Source organism: Canis lupus, chromosome 14 (genome assembly GCF_011100685.1).
Source record: "Canis lupus familiaris isolate Mischka breed German Shepherd chromosome 14, alternate assembly UU_Cfam_GSD_1.0, whole genome shotgun sequence".
Lineage (NCBI taxonomy): Eukaryota > Metazoa > Chordata > Mammalia > Carnivora > Canidae > Canis > Canis lupus.
Window position 1 is genome coordinate 48,592,832 of NC_049235.1, and position 16,174 is coordinate 48,609,005.

Consider the following 16,174-nt stretch of genomic DNA (forward strand, 5'->3'; position numbering starts at 1 on the left):
CCAATGGGAGAGAGCCCAGGGGGCCTTGGCAAAACAGGAAATTCTAGCCCAGCTCTCTGCAAACCCACAGCTCTCTCAGTATGGGCCACTCAGCAAATGCAAAACAGAAATATCACTCCAGTTTGTCTGCCAAGTAAAAAGATCTGACTCTGGTAGTATTTTTCTTCAGTAAAAGTGGATATCGGTGTTTAAAATCCATCAAATTCATTTTATACATTTTGAAAAATAAAGAAAACCCAGATAATGGAGTCCTACCAATGGGCTTGGCCCAAAGTCGGGAAGAGAAGTTGAAATAAATAAAGTTTTTGCGCGGAAGTGTAATTTACCCAATATCCTAAGGCTTTAAAAAAAACAAAGCCGTTCCTGTAAATCTAATAAACAAATGTTTAGATTATGTTTTAATCTAATTGGAGTGAGAAAATGGGCTTGGTGTCTCTTTCAGGCTCCAGGGAGTTCTTCACTCCGCAAATCAGAGAATTTGGTGGGTGACGCCTCCTTGACAATGGGATGCTCTGCAGAGAAGAGCAAGGCCTACGTGGGACTCTTATCTGCTCAGCAATCTGATCAAATCCCTTACTCCCTGTGAGTCTCAATTTCCTCATTTGTAAGAAGGCAAGAGTAAGGCTTTCTACTAACAGAATAAAGTGACATAGGACACAAAGCACTGAACCCTGAGCCTGGCAAGTGGCAAGCTCTTAGAATATCATTGATGGCAGGCTTTGGTAAATTTTCCTACCGACCTCCCAAATTCAGAATGTTTAATTTTTCTCAAGCAAAGCCTATAACAATACAGAATATAACCCAGATGACACCCCCAATTAGTATGGTCTTCTGCTTTACAGGCTCCACTAACCTTCAGAAAATAACATCAAACTTTTCTTCATTATGAACTTGAAACTAGTTTTTTTTAGAACCAACTCTTTCCTTAATTCACTGAAAAATATTTTTTAAATTAAAAATCAAAATATCCCTTTTCTTGACAAACAATAGTCACTGACTCATCTTTAATTCAGCACAGTTTATAAAGTCCAAGCTAATTTTCTTTGTTGTCGCTATTTTTTATTTTGAAGACTAAATTAGTCAGACTCTGGATATTCTGTATTATTATATACATGCTATCTTAGTTGGATTATTTTCTTAAATTATGCAATGTTAATAGACTATCCTTTGTGATTTTTTTAAAATCACAATTATTGGCAATTATTGCCAATCTGTGTTATCTCAAATACTAATTTTCAAAAAACAAAATTTGATTCACAGAAACTGAACCTAATGTTATATTGGCATGCCATTATATTTTCATGGTTATGATTATTCTAGAGTCAGTACAGGTTGGCACCTGAGTCCCTATTTCTCCATGGTCACACGATTCCAATTCAGCAGATTAACAGTAGTTCTTGGTGTAAAAGGCGGATGCAAAGTGTATGCATGTCTAGATCCAGGGATCCAAATCATAGCAGTAAGAGTGGGCATGAGTTTTTGCTTGCCCTAATCCAAAATCTTCCTCCACAGGAAAAAAGAAAAAGCCCATGAGGTCAGACCGGATGGCTTTTTGCCCTACTCTCAGCTACCTATTTGGCCAGGTGTCCTTGGTCTGGCCCGTAGGAGGATCAAGCTTCTCCAGGACTATGTCAGGAGTGCACATGTGAGAGCTGCCAGGCAATTCGCTGAGCTGCTGGAAGTCATCATGAGCTCAGCATTTAGATTTGGATATTAAAAGAGGAGCCCCACCTAGGAATCCACCTACAAAGCCACTCTTAAAAATCCAGCCTGGAAGATAAGGCCTTAAGGAGAGCAGGCAATTCCTAGCTCCAGCCAAGACCAAACCAAAAGCACAGGAAAAAACAAAGTCACTCCCCTCCCCGTGCAAACATAGCGCAAGGAATGAGCAAACAATTCTAAATGAAAAACAAACCAGAAACCCTCACATTTAGTCACTGAGGTTTAAAATCCTTGGCAACAAAAAAATTAAAATGAAAAAAAAATTAAATTCTTGACACAGTGTTCAGTAGCATGGTAGCTTCTAAATTCTTCTAAAACAATGTAGTGGTAACTGTCACTGAGCTCCCGGTACATTATTGGTTGAAAGATCTTTTATTTCCACCCGGTTTTTAGATGAGGTGAATTGTGTGACCAAGATAACACAGTATATGTTATCTTGACGGAAAAAAAAACAACATGAATAGATTGTGAGGTGCAAGCTATGTTCCAAGACACACAAGAATCAGGGATCCCTGGATGGCGCAGCGGTTTGGCGCCTGCCTTTGGCCCAGGGCGCGATCCTGGAGACCCGGGATCGAATCCCACGTCAGGCTCCCGGTGCATGGAGCCTGCTTCTCCCTCTGCCTGTGTCTCTGCCTCTCTCTCTCTCTGTGACTATCACAAATAAATAAATAAATACCTTAAAAAAAAAAAAAAAAAAAAAAGAATCAACTCCTTCCACACCTCCCTCTACGATGATCTTTACCTCAACGCAGAAGAACCAAAGATCCACAAAGGATGGGTTTCACATCTAAGGGGTTTCCTTCTCTTGTTTGAGCAGAGGAAGGGAAATGTGTTGCTCTTCAACCCCGCCCCCCCGCCCCCGGCCACATGCACACATGGACATCAGAAATGTCACAGCAAAGAGCCCCCCTGACATATAAGTAGTTATCTCAACCAGTAGCAGCAAACTGTGTGTTCTCCTCCTATCCTTTCCATCTAAACTTCCATGTGCGAAGCGAGACACCTCTCGGGGTCTCAATGTCTTCATCAGGAAAATAGGGGCAACACCTCCCTTGCCCTAGGGAGCATTCAATGGCATCACAGAAGCTCTCAGGGCTCCTACCTCTGCTTCTACCACAGGAGCAATGCTTTCATCTTTTTATGTTTTTAGCTTCTACGCTGGGTTTCATTGATGAAAGGACTCTGCCTCTGGAACATTCCTAGCATTCTTCCTGAGACAAGGGCTTGCGCATCTCTACCTAGTTCCCACCAGATCTGTGAATGATCCCAGGCTGGCCAGCTAAGCTGCAGAGCAGCGGGGATGCCCAAGGAGTGCCCAGGATGGGAACAAGAGGGCACTCACTGCCCTGAAAGTTGCCAGCCCTGAGTACAGTCTTCAAACAAAAGAAATGCAACTTACCTGCCTTCTCTCATCAGGGGCCTTCAGGAAAAGTGCATTAATCACTGCAATGGTATAGGTTTGGATTTCTTGATCTGTCCTGTAAAGACACATGAAATAATACAGAAAGTTAGAATAGGTGGGGTGCCTGAGTGGCTCAGTGGTTGAGCCCTGAACCTTTGGCTCAGGTTAGGATGCCGGGGTCCTAGGATAGAGGCCTGCATCAGGCTCCCCATAGGAAGCCTGCTTCTCCTTCTACCTGTATCTTTGCCTCTTTCTCTCTCTCTCTCTCTCTCTGTTTCTCATGAATGAATAAATAAATAAAATCTTTTTTTAAAAAAAGAATAGTTTATCTCTGAATTAGACCATGATAAGGGTCATGATCTCCCTCTAAAAAAGATGAGAGAGAAAGGCATGGCCTAGAAAATGCAGTTGGCAAGTGAGTGAGAATATATTTCAACCATCATGAGAAAGGAGATACAGTGGGAGGGTGAGGATGGGGGGGGCGGGGGTAGACAATTACTATTACTGGCTGGACAATGTACTGCTTAGTGGAGATCACCCAGAAAGTATAGGTGGTCAGTGAGCTCTCTCCTCTTCTCCTCTGCTAGGCTTAAAAACATGAACCCAGGGGGTTGTACATGGTGGGGGGCAGGGTGAATGTGATTTTCTGTCTGATGCATGAAGTATTATCTGGGACTAGAATTGGGTATCCCTATACTCCTGGACTTATTACATAGGAAACTGCTTTGCCTCCATGGCAATGATTGGACATAGTCTAAAAACCTATTTCCAAATAGAAACTTTTTAATAACAAAAAAGAATAGGTTTTTGTTTTCAAAATTTATAAACTTGCTGAAATGAAATTAGAAATTCCAAAGGAAGAAAAAAATTCTATAGAAGCGTGTGGTAAACAGTAAATAGGAAGGACCCCAGGCATAAACAAAACAGCTAGTGAGCTGCATTCAGAAATAATTTAGGGAGAGGCAAAGTGTGGAACACGGGCTTTGACAGGATGAAATCCAAAGCCCAGTACACCGCAGGCTGGCTGGCTGGCCTTGCACGAGTTCACAGGGTGTCCCCAAAACAGTTTCTTGATCTGTAACACCGGGTAAGAACACACTAATATACGGTGTTGCTTTTAGGATAAAATGAGTTAATGTATATAAAATCCTCAGCGCGACACTTGCCAAATAAGAAACTCTCTGCTTTGGCAAAGCACACTGTGAATGCCAAGTATGCCCTTGAGATTCAGAGAAAAGACACAGACTGTAGAATTAATACATTTCACATTCAGAGAAATGCGAAAATTATTTCTAGAGAGGTTTCACACAAAAGAGCATGTGCTCATTCTCCCTGAGGCCAGAGTCCACAGCTTGTATGATTTAAAATTTTACATTGTGGTCACCATGTCCCCTCCCACATGAAGGAAACATCTAATGCACTTTGGTAGACATAATACACACAACAGTTAACATTTTGGGTATATTGAGAACTACTGAATATACCCTCACATCCCCGGCCCACATCCCCCACCCAAACAGGCCAATTATATTTCCTCTTGAGAATTTTCAAATGGGACCTGAGAGAGCAGGGTGGCAGATGCTGGGAACCAAGTCACATTAGTGCCAATCAGTACACTTGAGAAAAAGCCTGTTGTGCCCACTCCAAGGAAGCCGTAGTTTCTGTCCTTCTCAAGGCTTAGCTACTTAAGTCATTCCTGGTTTCTATAAAGTCCCCCAGGATCCTTTCAATAAACTCACTGACTAAGCCACCTCAGGGGGTTTGGTGCCACCTGCACCTCCACATATTTTAATTTATAAAATAGCACTGTACAGTGGTGTTCTTCTCAGGGACAATCTTACTAATTACCTGAGTGGAGACAAGAGAGAGAGCCCCAAAGCTTGCAGGCTGCTAAGGGCCTTGCCTTATAGCTCAAGCCTCCGGAGATAAAACACACACCTTATAAAAGACAAAAGAAGGTCGCCTTAATCACCTTGAGCCTAAGAAAGAAGCCTACCTTTAAAAATTCCTAATTATCTATGAAAAGACTCATTATGACACAGAAAGTGCTATTTTTAATGACAAAGGAAAGATGCTGTTGAGAACTTAAGACAGCAAATTGTCCTATGACATTAAACATAAAACTCTAGCAGTATCTACCAACATTCATCAAAATTGATTGCCTACTAAGAACCACTGGGGACAGAAGGGTGCCAAGAACAGGTATGGGACCCCCCACTCCATCCCCAGAGGCCTGTTGCTGAGCCATTTTAGTGTGGTGGGGATGGGGATGGGACATGGTGTGGCTTGATGCCAAATCAGGATTCCTTTTCTGCATTTTTAATTGAACCAACCAAAAACCTTTCCCAGGGCTTTGTGGTGGTTGTCTACCAGAACCATTCCCCCTTTCCACATGGGTGGTGACAGCATGCTTACCCTTGAAGATGTGGGATAAGTTGGCCGATAGTGATCTCCTGAGCCACCTTCTGGTAGAGGTCGTGGCTATTGAGCACCATTGACTCCAAAATGGCCAAGGACCGCTGCAGGATTGAGATGTCCATGGCTGACTTGTTGACAAAGCTTGCTATCTGAAAATCCAAGGAGGACACAATTGACCACTCGTGGTAAACAGAGCATAGAAGCATAGAAGGGAGCTAATCAAGTAAATCAGGAGCTCGCTTAAGAAACACCAGACACAGGAAGAAACGTATCTGGAATTAGAGCGGAATAGTAAGAAACACATCAAGTCAGCGATGATTGCTCATATTACTACAAAGCACTATTTATATCTTATTTCTATAATTTAATAATAATCCTCAAAAGCAGACAGTTTCAAGGAATTATTGTCTGGTTTTTCTGGGATTTTTCTTCGGGGTTTTAGCTTTCAGAGGCAGATGGTTTCCACACATATATTGTAAGGACTCCTGCATTTCTTTGAGGCAGTAATTTCAACATATACTAATAGCCATCCCCTTCCATTCCCAGGCTACTCCTTCACCCACACAATGTGTGATTTTTATGTTTGTATTATGACCCTGTTACATTCTTAAGGGACTCACACAAATCACACTTGTCAACACAATTCAACTGGCAACTTCTCAGTCACTGGCTATTCTCCTTGTTATTCCACGATGAGATGCTCTTTCCCCCGTTCTCCAATTTCTTATGGTTAAAACAAATTCTTCTCATCTCAAATTTAGCACACAGGAAAATATTTAAATTAGCAGTGCTAAAAGTTAAAATAATAGCTTAAGCACTAAAATGTATTCCCCAAGGAATTAATCACCGAGGCGTCAAACATAATAAATCACAATGTAAGAGGGAAGTAAAATAAGGGTTAGAATAATGGATCACAGTAACCCAAACACGTGGGTACCATAAAGGTTTTATTTTAGAGGCCTCATTAAAAGTTATTACTATCTGTTGACAACTCACACGAAAAGGCTGTTATTACATCAACATAATGACTGCTTTCTTAAAAGCTAAATAATTTGGTTCCATGACAAATTGACATTTGCTCTCGTCCCCCATCGACACTAATTTCTTCCTTTCTGCTATCCCAATGACCCCTTCTCCTCATCTCCCCCTCCACCCTTGGACAAGAGAAAATGCAAAGGTGCCCATGGCAACTGCGGTGCCCATCTCCACTGTTTCTAGCTGATGATTCCCTGGTGAAAGTAGGGGTAGCTGGACAGATACCAATACCCTCTCTGCCCCCAGATACGTCTAGATTTCAGGGGTGGGGAACACACGACAGGAAGTAGTAATAGTAATATTACCATTTTATATTCCAAAAAGCTATTATTTTATAATAAATAAAGTACAGGAAGAGTACGAGAATTTTAAGATTCTCAGAAGGCTGCTTGAGCTCCTTTCATGGCTAATAAACTCCTCCAATGTGTTTACTGTCCCTGGCAAGCCTTTGCCTTAATGCTCACAATCTGCTCCCCTTTGTCAAATCTACCAAGCTAAGGCCATCTTTTTTTTTTTTTTTTTTCCGTTATTATTTTTTTTTTTCAAATCTTTTTTTTTTTTTATTGGTGTTCAATTTACTAACATACAGAATAACACCCAGTGCCCGTCACCCATTCACTCCCACCCCCCGCCCTCCTCCCCTTCTACCACCCCTAGTTCGTTTCCCAGAGTTAGCAGTCTTTACGTTCTGTCTCCCTTTCTGATATTTCCCACACATTTCTTCTCCCTTCCCTTATTTTCCCTTTCACTATTATTTATATTCCCCAAATGAATGAGAACATATAATGTTTGTCCTTCTCCGACTGACTTACTTCACTCAGCATAATACCCTCCAGTTCCATCCACGTTGAAGCAAATGGTGGGTATTTGTCATTTCTAATAGCTGAGTAATATTCCATTGTATACATAAACCACATCTTCTTTTCTGACAAAAATCCAATTACCCTCACCCTGAGCTCATGATTTAACACGTCCCTTAGACCTCTTCTAAACAGAATGCCAATTCCTCAGCTTCCTCCTTGACATCACCTCAACCATTTTCCATTATCACATGCTACAGCACAATTCCTGGCACTTATTAAAAAAACTGAAGAATTCACAAAGAAGTTTGTTGATGAGGATGCTTCCGGTTTTCTCGGCACTAATTCCTCCAGCCATGCTTCTTCTCTTGTCCCCATTTAGTCAATTTGGGTTTTGTTTTTTATTCATGACAGAGACAGAGAGAGAGAGAGAGAGAAAGGCAGAGGGAGAAGCAGGCTCTGTGCAGGGAACCGGACGTGGGACTCGATCCGGGGTCTACAGGATCACACCCCAGGCCGAAGGCGGCGGTTTAGCGCTGGGCCACCGGGGCTGCCCCATTTAGTCAATTTGGATGTACCTCAAAGGATTCATGGAGAATCTCCCACCTGAGAGCCTACTGTCAAGACTCCCTCCCCTACCCTTCAGCCTTTGCACTCTCTTCTCACTCATCCAAGTCATACGTATGGATTGGGTACCACCAAATAGGCTTACACTGTCCTAGGATCTAGAAATAGAGAAATAAGCAAAATCCACAGGATTTTGACCTTTAAGGACTTTATAGTCTAGCAAAGACAGAGATAAAAAGCCATTTACTATAAAGTATGTTAATTGCTTATTCTTGGCATCTAAAAGTATAGCTCCATTTAGATATCCAACAAAGCCTAAAATGAAATGGTGTGAAAACCAATCTCACTGTCTTTTTTTTTTTTTTTTTAAGATTTTATTTATGTGTTCATGAGAGACACAGAGAGAGGCCGAGACATAGAGGGAGAAGCAGACTCCCCATGGGGAGCCTGATGCAGGACTCGATCCCAGGATCCCGGGATCATGGCCTGAGCCAAAGGCAGATGCTCAACCACTGAGCCACCTAGGCGCCCCACTCATTGTCTTCTTAATCCTCCTCCCTCAGTGATCACCTTTTTCCAAATTTGTCATAATCATTAGTGATTCAGAGTCCCAGTCTCCTGTGCTCTATCCCTGTGAACACATTTGTGATGTCTCCCCTTTGATACGCATTCAGGTATACATGTACAACATTGGCCCAGGATCCAACTCATTCCTGGATTCCTAAGCATCTTCATTACTTTCCTCTCTGTTCGAGATTCCCTTCCGATACAATTTTATCCTTTCCTTCCATACATATCCTTTTGATAATATTTCCTTTCTCTAAATATCCAACCAGAACTCTCAGTGTTTGCTGATACAAAGTACACCTTCTCATAATGGGTTTCACAGTTCTCTACAAATTACTGGTGATCATGCTCCGAAGGGGCTTGCTTGCTCAATGTTCGTAAAATAGTTCGTGGTCTTTATTTTAATTCATTCATATTTGAATTCCACATACATATTCCATTTCCATTGGTTATTTATATATATTTCTCTCCCATATGATTAATCTCTTGCTTTCATCAAAATATTTTTTAATATTAATCTTTTCTATTATTTCACTTCTTTTGTGATGTATAGAAACTGTCATTTGAGCAATCCTGATGCAGGCTACAGAAGGAGCAGTTTGTTGTAGCATGCTTAGCTGAGTACTGCCGAGCAGATAGCAGGCATGCAAAACATTAGAGACCTACATACAAGTCTGTGGATGATACTAGTGGTGTTTTTAAACTAATTTCTATCTTTTGTCTTTATGTGTCAGTTGTTTTAACCAGACATTTAAATGACCCAATATTTTCATCTAAGGAGTTCTAATAACCAAGGCATCAGTGCTGAGTGAACCTAATGTCTGTGGACAGGCTCCTCATTAGTGCACATACAAATTCATAAAAATACAAATGTTATGTTCTCTATTTTTAAAACTACGGGTCTTAGTATAGTTACAGAGCATTAAAGATTTTCTGGTTAAATTTTAATTTCTCTTGTCTTCCCATACCCTCCCCCAACAAAAATAATCAATAATGACTTTCTTTGCCTTTAGATTATCCCCAGCTCCGTAACTACACTTTTGGCCGACACAGGTGAGCCAGCCCTTATGAGCCAACGCACAGCTGCATGAAAGTAAGACTGTACCACAAGAAAGAAGAGGTAGGAAGAGTCAGCATAAGTGTATATACTACTTCCACATGTTTCCATTCACTTAAAAATGTTACCTAAATAATACAGAAGAGTAACTGCATGGCTTCTAAGAAGCCAAGAGCATCACAGTGCATGAATCAATGACATAACCTATTAAAATCACATAAACACCTCCTAGAATAACTTAGAATGAGATCTTAAAATTCTCCCGTGCAAACTAAAAAGAACCATAGAGAGAGCATGCAGCTCCATTGCCATATTTTAAATTATCTGGGCACAGGCCCATAAATCTCTCAAGTTTTTAAGAGGTAAAAATTACTGGGTATCTAAACAGAACTGGCTGGATGTTTGTCCAGGCACCGAGAACACCATAGAGCGAACCAGGCCCTCCTGCAGAGCCAAGGGTGTAAGAGCATTTGTATGAAACACTCCTTCCAAGAAAAGGCACTGGTGTTGTATTTGGCTAGGGGAAAACCAAATCGCAATACAGGAAGTTCTATGGTTTTTTTGTTTTATTTTGTTTTGGTTTTCTTTTCTTTCTTCTCCATACTTTCCTACCTTCTCCCTAAGTAGCAATCTTTAAAAAGCAACATTATATATTGGCATCAAGGGATTCCATGTTTCAAATGTTTATGGAATGACCTTACTTATTGCAGACAAAGTCTGCAAACTAGAATTTAGATCCCCACATAAGAAAACAATAAAGAAGAAGACAGGGGCTGGCAGGGAAAAATATATTTCTCCAAAGTGGTATGAATTTGGCATTAATAGGAAGCCAAGTCTGGACCACAGAGATAAGCATCTTTTGTCAGTGTATTTCCTAGTTGAGTTTTGTCGAGATAAAGCTCCATTTAAAAGACAGTTGCCTGCATACAATTCCTGGGTTGTCAAAGTGCTGAATTTGATCCAGCTAATGAATAAAAAAAGTTAACCTTACAAAAACTATCAATTATAAAGTCATTTTCTGATGACCATTTTTCAGATTCACACAAAGGGACTGAGGTCTAAGTAGCAATGCAAGAGAAAGAGAATGTGACCAGGATTGAGAACATGAGATTTGTTAAATGTATTGCTTTTTGAGAAAATATTTCGTTTTCTCTTTAAACTGCCAAGACTGCTAGTCCTTGCTTCCTTAGATGCTTTTTTATTTAATTTTAGTGAGTGAGAACCATTTTCTTAAGTAGTTAGGTATTAAATTATTGATATTCTTCCTTTCCATTCATGACTGCAATTTGACTTGAAATATATTTAAATGCAATGTCATTATATTCCTTCTCTTCTTCAAGTTCTAGGGCTTAAAAAAAAATGCTTCCAAAACAAATTTCATTCATTCACTTCACAGAAACATATTAATGTCTTACTCTGTGCCAGGTCCCAAAGATAAAGTCATGCAGAAAGCTGTGATGCCAGCCTCCTAGGACTCATGGTCTACTGGGAGCCAGTAAAAAGAAAAAAGAATTCACAGAATGTGGTGAGTGTTAGCACAAGGGCAAAGAAGAGATCCAAGGAGAATGGAGAGGAGAAGAAATCACTTAACTCCATACCAGTGAGGTCAGGGAGGGCTGAACAGAGGCGATGCCAGTTCACCAAGTCTTCAGGAGCTATTTTTTCCACCACTTGAAAGCACAAGTGCATGACATGGGGGAAGAAGCCCTTAACCATGGGACTGATAACACTTCACTCCCTGTGACATCACTTAACCTCCCCAAGCCATTGACTGCATCCTTGCCTCCTGACCAGGAATAGCGAGACGGCCTATTCTATTCTGGAAAGGATTGCTGTGAGATCACAAGAGATACTGTGGATGAAAGCACAACACAACTTCAAGGAATTTGCATTCAGGACAGCATTATTTTTAGAGCCAAAGAGTCTCTAACAACAGACAGGCAAGGCAATTTGAATGTAGCAAAGAAAGGCCTGCCGTAAATCCAGAATGGGATAAAATGTTTGTTAAGTATGAAAAATCCACAAAACTCAATTTCCAATTTGAACTTACTTCTCTAGATCTTTTATCCTAGAAAGACAAAACACAGCAATTTGTTCTTTGCATTTATAATTTACGGTTTAAATTTCTCTGGCTTTCTCATCTACAGTTGTTTCTTTACTCTTTAGCAATTTGTATCACTGAATAATACAGGCAAAAAGAGGCTTCCTTTTCTAGTGGTTCCCATTAATCATCTCCTTTGGCTTTATGCCCTTATATAAGGAAAGAAAATTCAGAGGTCTGTTGAGAAGGCCCTGAGTTCCCAATCAGCTCTTTGTCTGAAATAAACATGCAACATCATGCAATCTGTGGGGCTTCCATTCCCAACACCCTCATTCAACCACAGGGGCTCTCCTGTGCCCTTCAATTCAAGATTGTTTCCCCCTCAAGATACTGATTAACTTCAAAAGGAGAAGGAGTAACTTCACAGTGAGGGGACCCAACAGATACCACCTCAACAACATAATCAAGGTCAACACCGCCATTACTAACACATATAGACAGCATGGACCCTAATACAATGAGCTGACAAGGACACAGTATTATTTCTCTGGTATTCTTGCCAAAAATGCATCACCTTGGGACACCTGGGTGGCTCAGTGTCTGCTTTTGGCTCAGGGCATGATCCTGAAGTTCCGCGATCAAGTCCCACATCAGGTTTCCTGCATGGAGCCTGCTTCTACCTCTACCCCTCTCTCTCTCTCTCTCTCTCTCTCTCTCTCTCTCTCTCTCTCTCTCCCTTTCTATGTCTCTCATGAATAAATAAATAAAATCTTTTAAAAATGCATCACCTTATTTAAACCATCAAATATCAAACAAATCCAAATTGATTTGGATTTCTACAAAATAACTGACCAGTACTCAACAAAAGTCATGAAAATTCAGGAAAAAACAAGGAACTGTCAGATTGGAAGACAACTATATGCAATGTGGGATCCCAAATTGGATCCTTAACCAGACAAAGGACATTAAAAACTGGTGAAATCAAATAATGGTAATAGTATTGCACCACTGTTAATTCCTTAGTTTGGGAATTGTACCATCATTATGCAAAATGTTAACCTAGGGGAAACTAGATGAAGGTATATGGGAATATTCTATACTACTTTGTGCAACTTTCCAAAAGCCTATCATGATTTCAACATAGAATGTTGATCAAGTGATTCTTCTGGATTTTGCTTTGACTTTCCAGCTTTTGCACAGATTCTTGGAAAGTCTTTATTTCACATAACCCTTCCCAGAAATCTATACTTAGAAATGTATGAATTCCAAACATCTCTTCACTCCCAATACAACAGGAAGAAAAATGCCAATATTCTTAGAAACCATTTCACAATTACAAAGAGAGGGAAAATCAATTAACAAATTAATAAATAGCAAAAATAATACATTATTTAATGTCATATTTAACAGTTACAAAGGCAGGACTATTTATTTGTTGTTACATGACAGGAAACAGAATTGTAGGTTTGCAAATGTGTCTTTACACAACTCACCTGTGGGGAATGGTGGGAGCTCTTCTTCCCTCTCTTCCCACACCAAGTCCACCTTTCCCACCCCTTTATTAGCTTCCTCCTAAAGAGGGAGCAATCGATCCCAGAGACATTTATTGCCCCATGATAACAAGCAAGCAGGCTCCACCTAAGAAGCATGGACCCAAGCACACCTCCTTCTCTTACGTCCCTGCTTTAAACCCGGGCATGTAGGAAATCAGTTATACTCTGCCTCTTTCTGTTCCCTGAATAGCTGATTGAGGGCAGAAAGTTTAAAAAGGAACTCTACTTAGGTCTTGAGAACAACTGAGTCCCGGACAGGGACACAGCAGGGACCACTACTGTGGTGTTGACAACGTGACGCCTTGATTTCCCTTGAGTGAAGGTTCTCGTGAACAAGCCGTTATGATCCTGGTGGGGAGACGAGGTCATCTGCACACAGAATTTAAGTGCCCAGACCCCCACATTCATAATACTCTCAACAGGCACACCAACTGTTACACAAAGAAGAAAGGAAACCACCAAGCAATATCCTCAAAGCAGAGCAAAATATCTAAGAAAGGAATTTGAATCTCAAAAATCACAAGCTACATTACCTTCTTAATAAATGCCACTGAAAACGTGTCCCAGGACACTATCCCATGGTCCATCAGTTCAACAAAGGCCGTCAGGGTGAAGGACAGCATGTCTCCAAAGCTGGAAAACACAAAGAGGATTAATGGAGATGGGACCAAGAGCTGAGCAGGAGGACAGACACAGAGGTGAGAAAGCTTCAGAAAAGTGAATGCAACGGATCTGTAAAAGATCACTGGGATAAGCAGCTGGGCCATAGGAAACTTCCTCAAAAATGTGAGTCAGTGGGAAGAAAGTAGGTGAGCTTTGCAAAGTAAGCTAGGGCCTCAGTGCGACAGACCTGGACTCATACTGACTCTCACTCTGGTGAGCTGTGTCATATGGGGCCATTAACTAATCCCCCTGAGCCTCTGTGTGCTTGGCTGAAAAACTGAATAATGATTCTTATTTAACACAGGGCTGCTTGTAATGCACTTAATAACGTACAGCATATAAGCATTCAGTAGATGGTAGCTTAAAGAAAATCTTCTCAGCCAACAGAGGGCAATGTGCTTCTTTTATTACTCACGGGTATCTAATAATTAGAAATAATTCTAGTAAGACCACTAGCACTTTGCAGAGGATCTGAGTAGTCTATATACATATGTACGTATGTGTATGTGTGTAGGTGAGTGCTTACACACACACAAACACCTCAATACAAATATTACATATATATGTAATATATATGTAAATGAGCGTACTCATTTCTATGTTACACTGGCCAGCATTATATCCTTATTAATAGGCTCTATAGAATATCTGTGAAAATAATGATTATTTGCTGGCCACAGACTTGCAGTGATTTGGAAGGCTGTAGGAAGGTTTGAATGCATGGGTTAGAAATCAGAACAGAGATCAGATGCACTCAGGCAAAAGCACTATCCTTCTAAAACAACTTGACCCTTGTTCCTCACAAGACAATATCCTGGTTTCTAATGCTCTCAAAACAACACTTAACAGACACTCAGAGTCTTACAGAAACTCACCTCTACCGTAAATTATCACCATAATAAATGTTAACTGTCAAAATAAGTACTCTCTTCAAGTACACTGAATGAGGCCCATCGGGATTTCTGCCCATGTATGCCATCTCACAGATTTCATGCACTTGAGACTTAAAAAAAATAAAGTTGGTTGTTCTATTTCGAGTCTCTAGACTCCTACATGCCACAATTGTTACACTACAAAGTCTCATAGAATGTTTAGAATGAAACTTATCAACTATTTTCAGCAAAAATAATAGAAAACAGTCTCCTATTTCTTTTAAAACAGCTTCGTAACTTCCCTTCTGGCCAGTGCTCTCAGCCCAGCCTCTGGGATGACCTTGGTTGGGCCTTCTGCATCACTTCAGAGGCTGTGAGGCTCTCAGGAGAAGACCGTGATCCCAAGCTACTAGAGATCAGAGAGGATGGGGTGCAAGAGAAAGACACCATTATGTGGGTGGTGTCTGGAATCAGATACAAGTTTCCGCTGCAACTCAAAGTGGGCAAGTTACTGATGCATGCTGTGCCTCAGTTTCCTTCTTAAAAATGCCAGTGGTGGTGGTGATACCTTACTTAGGATTTCTGGGGGAAACAGAACAAGCTACCACACTTCAATCTTTTCCAGCAGTGTGTAGTGCATATGTAGCAACATGTGATTGTTAGCTATGATCATTACGCAAAAGTGATCTTCTAGAAAGGTAAATGAAGTTCATGATCTTCAAATGTTTGCCTTCATTGTGTCAAGGATTCTCTGTCCAGGGCAGAAAAAAAAGGCAAGGAGAGCCAAACCACTCAGGTCAGAAATACATTTTTTAAAGGCTTCTCAGAGTCACATACTGGCAATACCAATCTTACAGGGGCTCTCCCTAGATGGCATGCCCCTCAAAATATCCAAACCGGAAAACCCAAGTTTACTTGAAGGAGAATACCCAAAAAAAAAAAAAAAAAAAAAAGTAGAAAGATGAAAAATGGGTTAAAAAGAGTATCAAGAAAGATTAAATTAAAAAAAAAAAAGAAAGAAAAAGAAAATCCAGAGACAACTCCTTCTACAATGAATCACAAGAAAATCCAGATGTCAGATTATGCAGAGGAAAAAAATAAAAAAGGAAATTGCCTCAGGAAAATAAGAGAGCCAGGTATTAAAGCAATTAGTAAGATTAATAAAACGTCTTGGCATTAGTATTACTGTGAAGATATTATTACATAATAATGTATAGTATTAGTAGTAAACGATATTAGCTAATGTATTTTTTTTTATTATAGCATTAGTGGTAAACACCATTAGCATATTTTTTGTCCTTTTTGCTTAGAAAGGGGGGAAACAAACATGGTAACTAATAGTTGCCATTTGCATATATGTGGCAAGTTAAAAGACCTCAACGGCTAAGAGACTCCCATTATACACGACATCGACATCGGAGAATGGCATCCATGGCCTCCATACAGTGCAAAACACAGCCTCGTGTTGTCACTC

At 40.5% G+C, this 16,174-nt stretch overlaps 1 protein-coding gene across 3 annotated transcripts in view; it reads right to left on the reverse strand.

Annotated features, from left to right (window-relative positions):
• The window catches only part of ELMO1 (engulfment and cell motility 1), a 525,693-nt gene that overhangs the window by 325,635 nt on the left and 183,884 nt on the right, over window positions 1–16,174 (reverse strand). For all 3 annotated transcript variants that reach the window (XM_038557346.1, XM_038557348.1, XM_038557347.1), the window contains 3 exons: window positions 13,699–13,798; window positions 5,543–5,694; window positions 3,125–3,203 (listed from right to left, as the gene is read on the reverse strand). In XM_038557346.1, the coding sequence (XP_038413274.1) occupies window positions 3,125–3,203; window positions 5,543–5,694; window positions 13,699–13,798 (331 nt within the window). The remainder of the gene's footprint in view (window positions 1–3,124; window positions 3,204–5,542; window positions 5,695–13,698; window positions 13,799–16,174) is intronic.